The sequence below is a fragment of the Bombina bombina genome, chromosome 2 (assembly GCF_027579735.1).
Source record: "Bombina bombina isolate aBomBom1 chromosome 2, aBomBom1.pri, whole genome shotgun sequence".
NCBI classification, from domain to species: Eukaryota; Metazoa; Chordata; class Amphibia; order Anura; family Bombinatoridae; genus Bombina; species Bombina bombina.
In genome coordinates this window covers 1,178,930,699-1,178,950,104 of record NC_069500.1, presented here as the reverse complement: position 1 = coordinate 1,178,950,104, position 19,406 = coordinate 1,178,930,699, and the positions used below count along the sequence as shown (strand labels likewise).

General features: G+C 40.6%; 1 protein-coding gene across 1 annotated transcript in view; it reads right to left on the bottom strand.

Annotated features, from left to right (window-relative positions):
- The window catches only part of WWC2 (WW and C2 domain containing 2), a 538,330-nt gene that overhangs the window by 57,065 nt on the left and 461,859 nt on the right, over positions 1-19,406 (bottom strand). Inside the window, 1 exon segment of the mRNA XM_053700248.1 lies at positions 356-453. Within this exon segment, the coding sequence (XP_053556223.1) occupies positions 356-453 (98 nt within the window).

The window sequence follows — 19,406 nt, the reverse complement described above, 5'->3', positions numbered from 1 at the left end:
AACACGATGGAGTAACTGTAATATTGCATTACTTTTAACAACAGATAAAATACAAAAACATCTGATAAATTGGTCAAATGGTGCGTGATAGACTTATTGGGTTCAGTTGTCACACTTTTAATTGGGAAAGTGACATTTGTGCAGTGCGATGTAAGATGATCTCTGTAGTAAAATGTGTTTTGGCTCACAGCAGTTTCTATGTGGCTCTCAAGTGGTGTTAACTATGTGTTTAATTTTTTTTGCACGTTTTGATTAAAAATATCCCACTTCTTGTCAAAATATAAAGCCTGCCTAGATGGATCAACAATCATTTCTAAAAACACTTTTTTTTTTTGTAAATCAGAATATGACATACCACTCTTCAGGACATCTCTGTTCTTGGTAATCATCCTCTTCCTCTTCTTCCTGGGCCAGTTCTTGTTCCACTGCTTCCAGCTCAGCAGATGTTCCGCTCTAGCAAAGGCTGAAACCGCATCCTGACAAAGAGAGATAATGAGATGAATGATTCAAAACAAAAAAAAAAAATATAAGGCTAAATCAGATCATTATATTACTCACTGCCTAATCTTCAGCTCAACCCGCTTGACTCTCCAGTATTTTATGTCTGTGATTGAAGATTTAATGAAGAGAAGAAAACCATCACTAAAAGGCTGAAACAAATGCAGCTACTTTTTAGATGTGAATGTATTATTTAGACTGAAGAGACAGATGGATCCGACAGGAGTCAGATTGTTCTCATGTGATGAGGGTAAGCTGAGCATTATTGTAGGGATTTTATGTATTTCCTTGTAATATGTATATGTTTCAAGAAGAAAAGGCTTTAATAAAAGGTGGATCAGATGGCACAGTGATTCTGCAGAGCTAGCTGGATAAAAAAAAACTTCCAGTGCTTTAATATACATATGGTATAGCAATAACGTGTTACATTATAGACTTGTAGTGTTTAGTTTAATGAAGAAAAAAAACCAGAAGATTGTATTTCTGTTTTCTAATCAAAACATTTCTAAAATATAATTTGGTTAGCATTGTTATCAACAGCGACACAAAGCAAATACATCTGAGGTAAAGATAGAATGCAATGGATGGAACAGAAAGAAAACGGCTGATATAAAAAGAGAAAAAAGAATAAAGAAATACAGAGTTGAATATATAACATATAGTCCCAAACCATGTAGTATGCCTTAGCTGCTACAGGGCTTATGGGTTTTCAGAAAACTTTACTTGAAAAAAAACTTTTAGACTTGACAAAAGGGGGTATAGTAACCAAGCTGCAGGTGTGCAAGGACTTTTAGGTCTTGATAAAGGAAAGGTCTCTGAGATAGAAAATTGGGAATATAAAGAAGAAGCCAATATTCTGTTCTACAAAAGAACTAGGTCTCATCAGACACAGAAGGGCTTGCGCTCAGATAGTCTAGTTTAATCTATTGAATCCCTTCTGTGAGCAGAATTAGGTGTATGAACGGCCTACACTAGTGTGAGCATTAAATAAATTACCACTGTGTCTATACAAAGTAACAAGGATACAAAAACTGTTTCACTTATCTAGCTTTACTAATTGTATTTCCTAGGACACAACAAATTGTCGTCATCTCATGCCCACTAAATATATACAGTAAGAGAAATGTAGGAGCCAAAAAATGGAAGGCTTCACAATCCAACCTGTCTGCTGTATAAATAAGGCCTAGATTTAGAGTTCGGCGGGTAAAAAGGGCTGTTAACGCTCCGCGGGCTTTTTTTTTCTGGCCCTGCACCATAAATTTAACTCTGGTATCGAGAGTTAAAACAAATGGCTGCGTTAGGCTCCAAAAAAGGAGCGTAGGGCATTTTTACCGCAAATGCAACTCTCCGATACCAGAGTGGCTTACGGGACGCGGCCGCGGCATCAAAAACGTGCTCGTGCACAGATTCCCCATAGGAAACAAATGGGACTGTTTGAGCTGAAAAAAAACCTAACACCATGCAAAAAAGCAGCGTTCAGCTCCTAAACGCAGCCCCATTGTTTCCTATGGGAAAACACTTCCTACGTCTGCACCTAGACACTCTAACATGTACCCCGAGTCTAAACAACCCCTAACCTTACACTTATCGCTGACCCCTGCATTACACTTTTAACCCCTAATCTGCCGCTCCGAAAACCGCCGCACCTACGTTATCCCTATGTATCCCCTAATCTGCTGCCCTAACATCGCCGACCCCTATGTGATATTTATTAACCCCTAATCTGCCCCCCACAACGTCGCCGACACCTACCTACACTTATTAACCCCTAATCTGCCGAGCGGACCTGAGCGCTACTATAATAAAGTTATTAACCCCTAATCCGCCTCACTAACCCTATCATAAATGGTATTAACCCCTAATCTGCCCTCCTAACATCGCCCGACAACTACCTTCAATTATAACCCCTAATCTTCCGATCGGAGCTCACCGCTATTCTAATAAATGTATTAACCCCTAAAGCTAAGTCTAACCCTAACACTAACACCCCCCTAACTTAAATATAATTTACATATAACGAAATAAATTAACTCTTATTAAATAAATTATTCCTATTTTAAAGCTAAATACTTACCTGTAAAATAATCCTAATATAGCTACATATAAATTAATAATTAATTATAGCTATTTTAGGATTAATATTTATTTTACAGGCAACTTGGTATTTATTTAACTAGGTACAATAGCTATTAAATAGTTAAGAACTATTTAATAGTTACCTAGTTAAAATAATTACAAAATTTACCTGTAAAAAAAAATCCCTAACCTAAGATATAAATAAACCTAACACTACCCTATCAATAAAATAATTAAATAAACTACCTACAATTACCTACAATTAACCTAACACTACACTAGCAATAAATTCAATAAACACAATTGCTACAAATAAATACAATTAAATAAACTAGCAAAAGTACAAAAAATAAAAAAAGAACTAAGTTACAGAAAATAAAAAAATATTTACAAACATAAGAAAAATATTACAACAATTTTAAACTAATTACACCTACTCTAATCCCCCTAATAAAACAACAAAGCCCCCCAAAATAAAAAATTCCCTACCCTATTCTAAATTAAAAAAGTTACAAGCTCTTTTACCTTACCAGCCCTGAACAGGGCCCTTTGCGGGGCATGCCCCAAGAAGTTCAGCTCTTTTGCCTGTAAAAAAAAAAACATACAATACCCCCCCCCCAACATTACAACCCACCACCCACATACCCCCTAATCTAACCCAAACCCCCCCTTAAATAAACCTAACACTAATCCCCCTGAAGATCTTCCTACCTTGTCTTCTCCATCCAGGTATCACCGATCGGGTCCTGGCTCCGATATCTTCATCCAACCCCAAGCGGGGCTAGACATCCACTGAAGAAGTCCAGAAGAGGGTCCAAATTCTTCCTCCTATCCGGCAAGAAGAGGACATCCGGACCCGGCAAACATCTTCTCCAAGCGGCATCTTCGATCTTCTTCCATCCGGGTGCGGAGCGGGTCCATCTTGAAGGCAGGCGACGCAGATCCATCCTCTTCATCCGATGTCTCCCGACGAATGACGGTTCCTTTAAGGGGGACGTCATCCAAGATGGCGTCCCTCGAATTCCGATTGGCTGATAGGATTCTATCAGCCAATCGGAATTAAGGTAGGAATTTTCTGATTGGCTGATGGAATCAGCCAATCAGAATCTAGTTCAATCCGAATTGGCCGATCCAATCAGCCATACAGATTGAGCTCAGCATTCTATTGGCTGATCGGAACAGCCAATAGAATGCGAGCTCAATCTGATTGGCTGATTGGATCAGCCAATCGGATTGAACTAGATTCTGATTGGCTGATTCCATCAGCCAATCAGAAAATTCCTACCTTAATTCCGATTGGCTGATAGAATCCTATCAGCCAAGCGGAATTCGAGGGGACGCCATCTTGGATGACGTCCCTAAAGGGAACCGTCATTCGTCGGGAGACATCGGAAGAAGAGGATGGATCCGCGTCGTCCTGCTTCAAGATGGACCCGCTCCGCACCGGATGGAAGAAGATCGAAGATGCCGCTTGGAGAAGACGTTTGCCGGTCCGGATGTCCTCTTCTTGCCGGAGAGGAGGAAGACTTTGGACCCTCTTCTGGACTTCTTCAGTGGATGTCTAGCCCCCGCTTGGGTTGGATGAAGATATCGGAGCCAGGACCGATCGGTGATACCTGGATGGTGAAGACAAGGTAGGAAGATCTTCAGGGGATTAGTGTTAGGTTTATTTAAGGGGGGTTTGGGTTAGATTAGGGGTATGTGGGTGGTGGGTTGTAATGTTGGGGGGGGGGTATTGTATGTTTTTTTTTACAGGCAAAAGAGCTGAACTTCTTGGGGCATGCCCCGCAAAGGGCCCTGTTCAGGGCTGGTAAGGTAAAAGAGCTTGTAACTTTTTTAATTTAGAATAGGGTAGGGAATTTTTTATTTTGGGGGGCTTTGTTATTTTATTAGGGGGCTTAGAGTAGGTGTAATTAGTTTAAAATTGTTGTAATATTTTTCTTATGTTTGTAAATATTTTTTTATTTCTGTAACTTAGTTCTTTTTATTTTTTGTACTTTAGCTAGTTTATTTAATTGTATTTATTTGTAGCAATTGTGTTTATTGAATTTATTGATAGTGTAGTGTTAGGTTAATTGTAGGTAATTGTAGTAGTTTATTTAATTATTTTATTGATAGGGTAGGTGTTAGGTTTAATTATATCTTAGGTTAGGAATTTATTTTACAGGGTAATATTTGTAATGATTGTTAACTAGGTAACTATTAAATAGTTCTTAACTATTTAATAGCTATTGTACTAGTTAAAATAAATACCAAGTTGCCTGTAAAATAAATATTAATCCTAAAATATGCTATAATATAATTATAATTTATATTGTAGCTATATTAGGATTTATTTTACAGGTAAGTATTAGCTTTAAATAGGATTAATTTATTTAATAAGAGTTAATTTATTTCGTTATATGTAAATTATATTTAAGTAGGGGGGTGTTAGTGTTAGGGTTAGACTTAGCTTTAGGGGTTAATACATTTATTAGAATAGCGGTGAGCTCCGATCGGAAGATTAGGGGTTAATAATTGAAGGTAGGTGTCAGCGATGTTAGGGAGGGCAGATTATGGGTTAATACCATTTATGATAGGGTTAGTGAGCGGATTAGGGTTAATAACTTTATTATAGTAGCGCTCAGGTCCGGCTCGGCAGATTAGGGGTTTAATAAGTGTAGGCAGGTGGTCCGGCGACGTTGTGGGGGGGCAGATTAGGGGTTAATAAATATAACATAGGGGGGTCGGCGATGTTAGGGCAGCAGATTAGGGGTACATAGGGATAACGTAGGTTGCGGCGGTTTACGGAGCGGAAGATTAGGGGTTAAAAGTGTAAATGCAGGTGTCAGCGATAGCGGGGGGGGGCGGCAGATTAGGGGTTAATAAATGTAATACAGGGGTCGGCGGTGTTAGGGGCAGCAGATTAGGGTACATAAGTAATAACGTAGGTGGCGGTCGGCAGATTAGTGGTTAAAATTTTTAATCGAGTGGCGGCGATGTGGGGGGAGCTCGGTTTAGGGGTAACATAGTATTTATGGGTGTTAGTGTACTTGTAGGGTACAGTAGTTAAGAGCTTTATAAACCGGCGTTAGCCAGAAAGCTCTTAACACTCTGCTATTTTCAGGCGGCTGGAAATCTTGTCGTTAGAGCTCTAACGCTCACTGCAGAAACGACTCTAAATACCGGCGTTAGAAAGATCCCATTGAAAAGATAGGCTACGCAAATGGCGTAGGGGGATCTGCGGTATGGAAAAGTCGCGGCTGCAAAGTGAGCGTTAGAGCTCTTTATCACTGACTCCAAATACCGCGGGCGGCCAAAACCAGCGTTAGGAGCCTCTAACGCTGGTTTTGACGGCTACCGCCGAACTCTAAATCTAGGCCTAAGTATTTAAATGGTTTAATCTCAATATAGAGAATAAAGGTACTCTCCTGGTGCCATAAATAATCGTATATGCACCATATTTATAAATACTTCATATACCCAGAGATTGACTATATTAGGAAACTTTAAAAGTACCAGTGCTTACTCAAACCTCTCTGAATTCAGTGACCAAGTGAACTTTAGCCCCTGCACTACATAATACTTAAGTGGTCTTAACTAAATCTTAGATTAGGAAAGAGAGAGGCAGGAAATTTGCAATAGCCATCTGAAAACACATTGGTATGATCTCCTAAAAAACAAAACAAAGAGGGCGCCACATAGTGCAGGTCATGGAATAAGGATCAGAGAGATATAAATAGCCAAATTGCTACTTATGTGATGTAATGCACAATCGTGGCATATAGGCAGACCGCGAACCAAAAGTCGCCCGGCAGACACTCGAGGCAGTGTGCAGGAAAATCCCAAAGAAGGAGATTTGTAGTCCTTAGATGGTCCGAAGCACCTTGTAACCACCAGGGGAATCCAGGAGTAGATGGAGAAAGAAGGAGGTTGTAATCCTTAGGTCGTCACAAAAACACCTTGTCCCACCAGAGGGAGTCCAGGAGTAAAAGGTATCACTTGGGACAAGGTGCTTCGTGACCATATAAGGACTACAATCTCCTTCTTTGGATTTTCCTGCACACTGCCTAAGTGTCTGCCGGACGACTTTTGGTTCCGGTCTGCCTATATTGCACGATTGTGCATTACATCACGTGAGTAGCAATTTGGCCAAATTGCTACTTATGGATGTAATGCACAATCGTGCAATATAGGCAGACCGGAACCAAAAGTCGCCCGGGCAGACACTCAGGCAGTGTGCAGGAAAATCCCAAAGAAGGAGATTGTAGTCCTTAGATGGTCACGAAGCACCTTGTACCACCAGGGGGAATCCAGGAGTAGATGGAGAAAGAAGGAGGTTGTAATCCTTAGGTCGTCACAAAACACCTTGTCCCACCAGAGGGAGTCCAGGAGTAAAAGGTATCACTTGGGACAAGGTGCTTCGTGACCATATAAGGACTACAATCTGCCTTCTTTGGGATTTTCCTGCACACTGCCTAAGTGTCTGCCGGACGACTTTTGGTTCCGGTCTGCCTATATTGCACGATTGTGCATTACATCACGTGAGTAGCAATTTGGCTATTTATATCTCTCTGGATCCTTATTGCATGACCTGCACTATGTGACACCCTCTTTGTTTTGTTTTTAGGAGATTGTGACCGTATTATTGTGACATAACACACCAGAAGAACTGCCAGAATTTTTGGAACACTTTTGTATTTTGGACACATATTCTATTTTTTGTATGGACTACTATCACTATATATCTATTTGATAGTCACGTTATTTTTATACGATTGGGACACTATATACATTTTTTTTGCTTTTCATGATTATTTATGTGTTATATAAGGGAAGAATTTGAGATCACTGATTTGATTTTGTATGACACTATATGATTTGATTTTTATCTAATTATAGAAATAGCAACTTCACTTTTTATCACATATAATATATCATATATATTTTTATATATAATTTTTTATATTATCACTATATATTTATATCATATTTAGTTTGACCACTCAATATACTCCTCTTCTACATTATTTGAGTATTTTATACTTATATTATCTTTGAATTGGCGCCTCTAACATCACAGCTAGAATCCTTCACTGGTTGTATTTTTACATTGGTATGATTATTGTGAAGGTGCAGGATGCAGCAAAACACCAAAATCACATCCACAAGTCTTGCAGCCTCAACTTCCTCTCTGTAGGTCCTGGAAGGCCACAATGCAACAATAGCAGATTTACAACACAAAGGTAGAATTCCTATAAAAAGGGCTGCAAAAATCCACATCTGTATACAAAACACTTTAACATTGTATATACATTGCATTTACTAAAAAATAAAATTAGACGGACTGCAAAAAAACATTTGTGGAAACACTAGCCAAAGTCTAGAAAATAAAAACAAGGAGAAATGGAGAACATATATACAAGACCCATTAGCCTCACAATTGCAGAGTACAATACCAAGAAACAGCATGAATATCAAACTGGAGAACACATGGCCCTATCTTGTCAAGCAGGAATATAGTGTATTGGTGAAGTTAAAGGGACCAGTAAATACAGTAGATTTGCATAATCAACAGATACACAATAAAAAGACAATGCATAGCACTTAGTCTGAACTTCAAATAAGTAGCAGATTTTTTTCTGACAAATTTCAGTTATGTCTATTTCCACTCCTCCTGTACCCTGTGACAGCCATCAGCCAATAACAAATGCGCAGTGGCCGCCATCAGGGGGGTGACAGGGGTTACTCCTGTCAGGGGGCCCAATGAGCCAGGGGGGGGCCCCATGAGGCAAGAACTAAAAAAACATAATTATGCTTACTCGATAAATGTATTTCTCTTGTAGTGTATCCAAGTCCACGATCATCCATTACTTGTGGATATTCTCCCTTCCCAACAGGAGTTGCAAGAGGATCACCCACAGCAGAGCTTGCTATATAGCTCCTCCCCTCACTGCCATATCCTGTCAATCGACCGAAACAAGCCGAGAAAGGAGAAACCATAGGGTGTGCAGTGGTGACTGTAGTTTAATTAAAATTTAGACCTGCCTGAAAAGGACAGGGCGGGCGTGGACTGGATACACTACAAGAGAAATAAATTTATCAGGTAAGGCATAAATTATGTATTTCTCTTGTTAAGTGTATCCAGTCCACAGATCATCCATTACTTGTGGGATACCAATACCAAAGCTAAAGTACACGGATGATGGAGGGACAAGGCAGGAACAACTGCCTGTAGAACCTTTCTCCCAAAAACAGCCCCTGAAGAAGCAAAAGTATCAAATTTGGAAAATTTGGAAAAAGTATGAAGCGAAGACACATGTTGCAGCCTTGGCAAATCTGTTCAACAGAGTCCTCATTTTTAAAGGCCCAGGGTGGAAGCCACAGCTCTAGTAGAATGAGCTGTAATCCTTTCAGGAGGCTGCTGTCTAGCAGGTCTCATAGCGTAAACGGATTATACTCCGAAGCCAAAAAGAAAGAGAGGTTGCCGAGGCCTTCTGACCTCTCCTCTGTCCAGAGTAAAACAACAAACAGGTTAGATTGTTTGGCGAAAATCTTTAGTAGCCTGTAAGTAAAACTTCAAGGCACGGACTACAGTCTAGATTATGCAAAAGACGTTCCTTCTTTGAAGAAGGATTAGGACATAATGAGGGAACAACAATCTCTTGATTAGACTGCTGAGGCTTCCGGTGGGAGGAGCGTGAGGAGGACGTGTCACGCTCGAGCTCTGGAGAGGGAGACAACTCACTACCATACCCCGCCAAACTTACTCCTATTGTTGGGGGTGAGAGCCTGCCTGGGGGAGACAAATTTACACCAGGAGCGGAAGCCTAACTACACCCAGTTTTTGCCGGTTGGTCCCGGCTGGAGGCAAACGCATCACAGCGCTCTGAAGACGGACACCAGACGCCCGACTCTGACCAAGCCGTACGCCACGGCGTGCGGGACTTTTTGCCCTGCCTGGGTAGGGTAAAGCTTCGGGCTATCTCCAAAAACCAGCCGGAAACGATCAGCTGTTTCAACAACCGGGTGCAGATGGGAGGTGTCCCCAATCTGGCAGCCGGACAGACGGAGAAGCGGCAAAGGAGCTGTGGAGCTGATGGCCTGGAACAGCCGCATAAAGAGTATCACAGGAGCGCAAGTATTACTTCTACCTTTTCTTTTTTGTTGGTCAGAGTTCGGAGGGTTTTGTGCAAAAGGGGTCATTGAGGTGTCTGTGTTGTCAACTTAGTAAAAGGAGCCAGAGTGAGAGTCTGGAGAAAGCATATAGATCCCAGACCTAAGGTACAGACTTTAAAGGGGGCCGCTGTGATAGCGGGAGAGTGTGTGGGTGATTCAGAAAAAAACACTCCTCATTTAAAGCTAAGCCTGTCACGGAGGGCAGGGGAGAGTATCACAACAGTAAAACCTTTTGAAATATGTTGGACTATGAGAATCTATCTAATATACGAGCCATAAGACAACAGACTTCCTAAAAGTGGAAAGGTTACGTATATTAATCGTATAATATCTGAAAGATATTGTGGGAGAAGAGGCTGTAAAGTTGGAAACTTTATGTTTGTGTCTTGGTTCCTGCCGTATTCTGTCTTTTCATGTTTACACGTGTTTGCAAGAAACGCTAAGGCTAGAACAGATCAGTAGAACTGTTCGGGTAGAATCTGCAGTTGGACTGATATATAGTCAAAAAAGCAAAGATATGGAAAGCCCAAGATCTGGAGATAAAAGGAGGACTAAGAATAAAATCTCCCAACCTTATATATGGACTAAGAGAGCAGAAACTAGTCAAAGCTAACATTGTGGCAATTGTCTACGGACACAGTTATTGCACCGCTTATTGCCATTAACCTTTATGTATGCTGGCAAGGAAAGTTTCTATTTACAGTATCTTGTGACATTTTCTAGGTGGTGATAAAACTTGTCCGGGGTGATAGAACCCTATGGTTTATTGTTTTTGATGGCTATCAATAGAATGACATTGTTGCAACTGTTATAAGCTAAAGTAAATCCAGTGTTAAAGGAAAAAGATACCGAGGGTTCAGGGATTTGGTCAACACAGTCAGGGAACAGGGCACCAAGGTCTATAATAATTATTCTCTAGGCCGAAATTACCACTCATATAGCGAAAGAAAGATAGAGAGTGCTGGTCTATTGGGACAGAGTATTGATCTTACTATTTTGGTTATAAACTGCAGGGGAACGTCTGTTTTGATGGCTATCAATAGAATTAAATTGTTGTACTGTATAAACTAAAGTAAATCCAGTGTTAAAGGGAAAAGATACTGAGGGTTCAGGGATCTGGTCAGCACAGTTAGGGTACAGGGCACCAAGGTCTATAATAAACACTCTTTAGGCCGAAATTACCACTCATACAGAGAAAGAAAGATAGAGAGTGCTGAGAGGACTGGGGCAGAGTATTGTCCTTACTATTTTGGTTATAAGCTGCAGGGGAACGTGAACAGTTTTCACAGTCATAGGGAGGGAGGAGATATAGCGAGACAGTTTGATACGGTCAGCCTTATTCAGGTATTTTTTTTTTTTATACTTCACACAATAAAATTACACAGGCATTTGAAGCCTCACTTAGATTCCACAGTGGGAGTTCTGGTATTTTTTTTTTTGTTGGAAAAAGGAAAAGAGCAAGCGGGGGATAGAGGGCGAGAAGGGAGAAGGGGGAATAAGGGGATAAATCACATTAGTAAAGCAGATTACACTGGCAACCAATGTTGCAATAACACTTTAGGCACCAATAGGTAAGATTAGTATAAAGTAGACCCCCCCCCGTCAGGTACTGGCCAGTAGTAGCCCCGGCACCCAGCAGGCTGAATTAGTGGAAACTGTGTCCAAATAAAAATTTAAATTTTCAGGGTCTAGGCTCTGCAGAATATTGGCTTAAAAATTATATTGTTAAACATAACGGTTGTAGGGCATTGTAGCTTGGCCTGTTGGTTTGAAAGTATGTAATAACGCCTGTTTTCCGATATAATTTATTTCTCTGTCAACTAGTGGAGTGGTAGCCAGCAAGTTGATGGTGAAGGGTCTTGGGTTCCTGAAACCGATTGCAAATGAATTAAAATAGACCACACAAAATCACATCAGAAGGGAGGGAAGAGAAGGGGAGAATACACAAAAAGAGTTAGAATATCTTTCCCCACTCAGGAGTGTACATATTACAGCCATTTCCAGAGAGAGGTGCTAATAGTCTCGATGGATAAATACATGGCAAGCACTAAAAACAAGTCCCCGGCCATGCCCCCAAGGAAGGACAGGAAGCAGAGATTAGGACCAGAAGTAAGTAGCGAGGTTAACCCGGAAAGTCCTCTGGTAAATCAGGACACACAAATGACTATAAATCAATTAGCGGATCTTTTACTTCCACAGTTTGAACTGGTGAAAAAGGATATTGCAGACTTATCGCGGGAGATCAGGCAGTTTTCAGTCAGAATGGCAGAAATAGAGTCCAGGGTCTCAGAAGCAGAAGATAAGCTTAACATTCAAGACATAAATATGAAGGAAAATACGGATAAATTAAGGCACTTTTGTTAAAGGTGGAAGATCTGGAGGATAGATCCCGCCGAAATAATGTTAGGGTAGTTGGTCTTCCAGAAAGTAGGGAGTTTCAGGACCTTTTAAAATTTGCGGCAAATACACTCCCCAGGTTATTAGGGATTCAGATAGATAGAGACTCACTCCAGGTAGAACGCGCACACAGGGTAGGAAATATCAGGACCAATATAGATGGAAATACACGTCCCAGGATGGTTTTAATCAGATACCTGAACTTTCAGGATAAGATCAACATAATGCAACATTTTAGGAAACTACAGACATTAACAATCGAAGGAAAGAAAATCCTGTTATTTCAGGATTTTTCGTTCGAGACTGCCTCCAGAAGGAAAGCCATGGCTCCATTCTGCTCAGGGTTGATCAGAGCTGGGCTCAAAGCAGCTCTGATCTACCCTGCCAAAATAACAGTTTTAACCATGGAAGGGAGAGTAGTGTTAAACTCAGTAAAAGAAGCACAAGATTTTTGCCAGGAGAATAACATAGAAGTCCAAACGCGCATTAGCAGGCTATTAGGTCATTAAAGGCAATGAGAATGTTCATAATTTTTAAATAAAGGCAATGAGAATGCTCATAAATTTTAAAGTCTCAAGAGGGGATTCTCATATTGTGAGGGCATTGAAGACTAGAAGATTATCTCAAAAGGGTAAGATAGTTAGCATAATTGTGGGTTATAGGAAGGGGGGGGGAATGGGTGGTCTCTTGTGGGGGTCTCATTTTGCCCTTTTTTTTTTTTTTTTTTTTTCTCTCCTTCTTTCCCTCTTTCTATTTTCTTATTTTTTTCCTTTTTCTCTTCTCTCCTTAGATTAAAATGTCAGACCCTTTAAAATTAGTGTCCTGGAATGTGGGGGGCATAACCTCCCCCATTAAGAGGAAAAATGTCTTGAGGTTATTAAAAAGTGAGAAGGCAGACATTATTTTTATGCAGGAATTACACCTAAAGGACCATGAAATAGCAAAACTGAAAGTTAATTGGGTGGCAGAAATTGTAGCCACTCCTTGTAATAGGCGTAAGCGAGGTGTGGCCATCATCATAAATAAAAAGGTTAACTATAAAATCCTCAATCAAGAGTGTGATCAGCTGGGTAGATATATAGTCCTCCAGATGCAGATAGAGGGCATCTGTTGGACTTTCTGCAATATTTATGCTCCAAACAAACTTGAGAAAAGCTTTTGGCAAAAAATCCAGCAGAAACTTACTCCACACTTGGAACAGAACCTGATTATAGCCGGAGATATGAATCTCACGTTATACCCAGAGATGGATAGGTCCAGAGTTAGAGGCTCTCAGATAAATAATAGAGAAGCGAAATTTTTTAGGAATTATATCAAGACGCTAAAATTAAATGATATTTGGCGTCAACAACATCCGGATGCCCGGATATATTCATGTGAATCTAAGGCTCATAAAAGTTTTTCCCGTATTGATCTGTTCCTAATAAGTCAGCAAGTAGTTAAGCGTCAAATTGAAACTCACATAGCAGACATATTGTTATCTGACCACGCTATTATAAGTTTGCGGGTCTGGCCAGACAAGCGGACTGGAAGTCCTGGGAATTCGTTCCATTTTCCGGCTTATATGAGTCAAAATATACAGTTTTCTAATTGGTTAAACAGAAAGTGGTTAGAATATTGTGACCTGAACAAAGGTTATAATGATAAAACAGAAACCTTTTGGGAAGCAGGGAAAGCCGTCATGCGTGGAGAAATCAAGGGATACATGGTCAAGTTAACACGCAAATTGAAAGCTAGAGAGCTACAAGTGGCCAATCAGCTTAGGAACGCATATAATAGATACCTTCGCTCTCCAAATTCAGTTACATGGAGCGGATACACCTCTGCTAAAAATGTAAGGGAAGATTTTCTCAGGGAGAAATGGGCAGGGGAAGATCTCAAAGCAAGGGCTAAGTTTCAAGGATATCAGGGGGTTGCAGCCAAACATCTGGTTAAATTAACAAAGTTCAGACAAAAGAAAAATATCATAGCAACAATAAAAACTGGTAACAAGGTAATCACTCAAGCGACAGAGATCAGGGAGGCATTCTATAAATACTTTCATAACATATATACCAGTAGTGGAATTGATGAAGAAGCTAAGGCAAAATTTTGGGAAAAAATCAGACTACCTAATATATCAGCAGGTGATCTAGAACAAATTAACGCGGCTATAACAGAGCCAGAAATTGCCAGAGTAATACTAAAGTGCAAATCTGGAAAAGCAGCAGGCCCTGACGGTCTCCCGATCGAATATTATAAAACTTTATCAGCCACAATCGGCATCACATTAAAGAAGCTATTCAATGATTATTTCCTATCACAGGCCTTAAAGTCTCCTTACTTCTCTGACTCAATTGTCACTTTGATATACAAGAAAGGCAAAAAGCCAGAGGATCTAGCGGCATATCGCCCAATCTCCTTGTTAAATCAGGACTATAAAATCTTGATGTCAATTATTGCAGATAGATTAAAGAAAGTCATAGGCAAATTGATACATACAGACCAGACTGGCTTTATTCCGAACAGGAACTCGGTTCGAAACATGAGAAGAGTATTGACAGCTGTGGACCATTTTCACCATGCCGGCCAACAGAGCCGAAGGGAAGGGCATAATAATAAGGAAAAAGATTTTGCCTTAATTACCATAGATGCTGAAAAAGCTTTCGATTCCATTGAATGGAATCACCTTATAACCTCCCTTGAAAACTTTGGTTTCTCGGGTCATTTGGTCGATATGGTGAGAATGGTCTATAGGAAACCCAGGTCACAGCTTTTAGTGAATGGGGAATTAACGCAATACATTACTTTACAAAAAGGAACCCGTCAGGGTTGCCCACTATCCCCGCTCCTATTTGACCTCGCCCTAGAGCCTTTGGCAGTATATCTACGTCAGACAATACAACCAGTTAAGATTGGTAGGGAGACTTTACTCATCTCACTATACGCCGACGACATATTACTTTTTTTACAAGACACGGTAAATTCCATCCCAAGTGTTTTGGATATTATTACAGAGTATAGCACATTCTCTGGCTATAAAATTAATCCCAAGAAATCAGAGCTACTATGGGTCAACAAAACAAGGCAAAGTCATAATTATATTTTTAAGGAGGTAAAAGCTATTAATTATCTAGGGATCAAGATCTCTAGAAACCCCAGGGATTGGTATCAATTAAACTTCAAGGAATTCTTTGATAAAATTCAAGCCAATCTAAATAAATGGAATCTACTTTTCCTGTCAATCTCGGCTAGATGTATGATCATTAAGACAATCATATTTCCTAAAATTCTATTTCTGTTGCAAAACTTACCTCTTCTTGTGACAAGGAAAGACATAGTTAAATATAATAAAGCTTGCTCTTTCTTTATTTGGGGGAAGAAAACACCAAGAATCTCTATAGATAAAATGAGTAATTCTAAAACATATGCGGGATTCGCTATTCCAAATGTTAAATATTACAATTTAATAGCATTAGCTAAATTTGGATTAGACTGGCTTACTAACTCAGACTACGTAACATATTATAAGCTAGACGCGGAGCTGATTAGACCCTTCAGCCCCCTTGCTATGCTACATTGTCCATATAGGAAGCTGCCCCAGAATGTAGATAGCATGTTAACATTTGCTAATATCATTAAAGGATGGCAGTTATACTGCTCTTTGGTGGGACAGGAATTTCGCGTGTCCCCATACCTACCGATTATCGGGTGTGTGGATTTCCCAGCAGGTTTCAATCACAAAGTATTTGTTGATTGGAGGGAGAAAGGTTTAACCTATTTTTCACAACTAAAAGATGAAAGGGATGGTCAAACACATACTTTTCAGAGCTTTATAGAACAATATCACCTTCCAACCAATAATTTCTATGCATATCTGCAGGTACGCCATTATATCGAAAGAGCAAACAGAGAAGTGGTATCTGAATGGGGACTGGCCCAAATAATGCCGGGCTTAAAATTATATCAAGCGGGGAAACGGTCAATTTCCTGGTGGTACCTAAAAATTCTGACAAATAAGGGGCTGGAGCATATTAACCTGATTAAGGGAAAATTTAATAAATATTTTGAATGGTTACAAGGAGAGGACATATTAAAAAGTATTGAACTTACAGCCGAGGCGACCTCATGTATTAGCTGGAGAGAATCTCAATGCAAAATTATAAATAATTTCTATTTTACTCCAGCCAGAATGGCCAGATGGGGGGAGCCAAAGGCAGGGAGCTGTTTTAAGTGCACTCACGTAGGAGCAGACCTCCTACACTGTATCTGGAGCTGCCCAAAAGTCAGGCAATACTGGGCGAAGGCCCAGTATTGGCTGAACCGCCATCTTCAGAGCAAAATCGAGCTGCAGGCAGAACATATATTTTTCCTTAAGAAGTCGGCTATCACGGGGGACAGACAACTGGTTAATTTAGTTATACTGGTAGCCCGTAGTTTGCTCTTTAAAAAATGGAGACAACGAGAAACTCCCTGTATGGGGGAGGTCACCAACACCATTAAAGCGCAGATGCTCGTAGAAAGGCAGAATCTCAGGGTAGACTCAGAAAAGCAGTTCAAGAATTACTTTAAAAAATGGGGAAGTCTGATTAGCTCCTGGACATCAGAGCAGCAGGGTTACTTCCTAAAGCCTTTCCAGAATGCCACGCCATTTTTAAATCTAATTGTAGCTGGGGTACTGCCTAGGTCGTGGTTATCAGAAAGGGCCAGTGGTACATAAGGGTAGCGGTTCTTCTCTTTTCATTTTTTTTTTTTTCTTTTTTTTCTCTCCTTCTTTTTTCTTTCTTTTCACTGTTATGCTTTTCCCCCACCCCGCCCTTCCCCCCCTTCCCTCTATGCTTCAACGTTTCAGTGTTATGAGCCCCCGGGACGTTTTATGGTGGTGAGGCATTTGGATTTCCAACGAAGTAAAAATCTAAATGTATATAAATTGTTTTTTTTTCTCTTGATGTGTTCCTCCCACTTACCTTCTTTGCGGAAGCAGTATTGTTAGTTTGTATAAAAGTGAGGTTTAGAACAAGTGGTTTTTTCTTTCTTTTTTTTTCGTCTCTCAGCTAGATATTTAATCCCGGTGAGGGAGTAAAACCATGTTATGTATGATTTAAAAATTTTCTGTGATATGAATGTATCTACAAAGATTTATCCTGACGAATTGATTATGTTGTATTATATGCTGAAATTCAATAAAAAAATAATTTAAAAAAAAAAAAACAATCTCTTGATTGATATTCTTGTTAGAAACCACCTTAGGTAAAAACATAGGTTTTGTACGCAGAACAACTTTATCTGAATGAAAGATCAGATAAGGAGAATCACAATGTAAGGCAGATAACTCCGAGACTCTTCGAGCCGAGGAAATAGCCATCAGAAAAAGAACTTTCCATGAAAGAAGTTTGATATCAATAGAATGAAGGGGTTCAAACGGAACCCCTTGAAGAACTTTAAGAACCAAGTTTAAGCTCCATGGAGGAGCAACAGGTTTAAACACAGGCTTAATTCTAACTAAAGCCTAACAAAATGCCTGAACGTCTGGAACTTCTGCCAGACGCTTGTGTAAAAGAATAGACAGAGCAGAAATCTGTCCCTTTAAAGAACTAGCTGATAATCCTTTGTCCAAACCCTCTTGGAGGAAGGACAATATCCTAGGAATACTAACCCTACTCCATGAGTAATTCTTGGATTCACACCAATGAAGATATTTACGCCATATCTTATGGTAAATTTTCCTGGTGACAGGCTTACGTGCCTGTATTAAGGTATCAATTACTGACTCGGAGAAGCCACGCTTTGATAGGATCAAGCGTTCAATCTCCATGCAGTCAGTCTCAGAGAAAGTAGATTCGGATGATTGAAAGGACCTTGTATTATAAGGTCTTGTCTCAGAGGCAGAGTCCATGGTGGAAAGGATGACATGTCTACTAGGTCTGCATACCAGGTCCTGCGTGGCCACGCAGGAGCTATCAATATCACCGATGCTCTTTCCTGTTTGATTTTGGCAATCAGACGAGGGAGCAGAGGAAACGGTGGAAAGCCAGGTTGAAGAACCAAGGCGCTGCTAGAGCATCTATCAGTGCCACTTCTGGGTCCCTGGACCTGGATCCTTAACAAGGAAGCTTGGCGTTCTGGCGAGACACCATGAGATCCAATTCTGGTTTGCCCCAACGGAGAACCAATTGAGCAAACACCTCCAGATGGAGTTCCCATTCCCCCGGATGAAAAGTCTGACGACTTAGAAAATCTGCCTCCCAGTTCTCTACACCTGGGATATGGATCGCTGACAGGTGGCAAGAGTGAGTCTCTGCCCAGCAAATTATCTTGGAGACTTCTGACATCGCTAGGGAACTCCTGGTTCCCCCTTGATGGTTGATGTAAGCCATAGTCGTGATGTTGTCCGACTGAAATCTGATGAACCTCAGTGTTGCTAGCTGAGGCCAAGCCAGAAGAGCATTGAATATTGCTCTTAACTCCAGAATATTTATTGGGAGGAGTTTCTCCTCCTGAGTCCATGAACCCTGAGGGACTGCACCCCAACCTAGAAGGCTGGCATCTGTTGTTACAATTGTCCAATCTGGTCTGCGAAAGGTCATACCCTTGGACAATTGGGCCCAAGATAACCACCAGAGAAGAGAATCTCTGGTTTCCTGATCCAGATTTAGTAGAGGGGACAAATCTGTGTAATCCCCATTCCACTGACTGAGCATGCATAATTGCAGCGGTCTGAGATGCAGGCGCGCGAATGGCACTATGTCCATCGCCGCTACCATTAAGCCGATTACTTCCATGCACTGAGCCACCGTGGGGCGCGGAATGGAGTGAAGAACACGGCAAGCATTTAGAAGTTTTGATAACCTGGACTCCGTCAGGTAAATTTTCATTTCTACAGAATCTATTAGAGTCCCTAGGAAGGAAACCCTTGTGAGAGGAGATAGAGAACTCTTTTCTTCGTTCACTTTCCACCCATGCGACCTCAGGAATGCCAAAACTATCTCTGTATGAGATTTGGCAATTTGAAAGCTTGACGCCTGTATCAGGATGTCATCCAGGTAAGGAGCCACCGCTATGCCTCACGGTCTTAGGACTGCCAGAAGTGAGCCCAGAACCTTTGTAAAAATTCTTGGGGCTGTAGCCAACCCGAATGGAAGAGCTACAAATTGGTAATGCCTGTCTAGAAAGGCAAACCTCAGGAACTGATGATGATTCTTGTGAATCGGAATGTGAAGGTAGGCATCCTTTAAGTCCACTGTGGTCATGTACTGACCCCTCTTGGATCATGGGTAAAATGGTTCGAATAGTTTCCA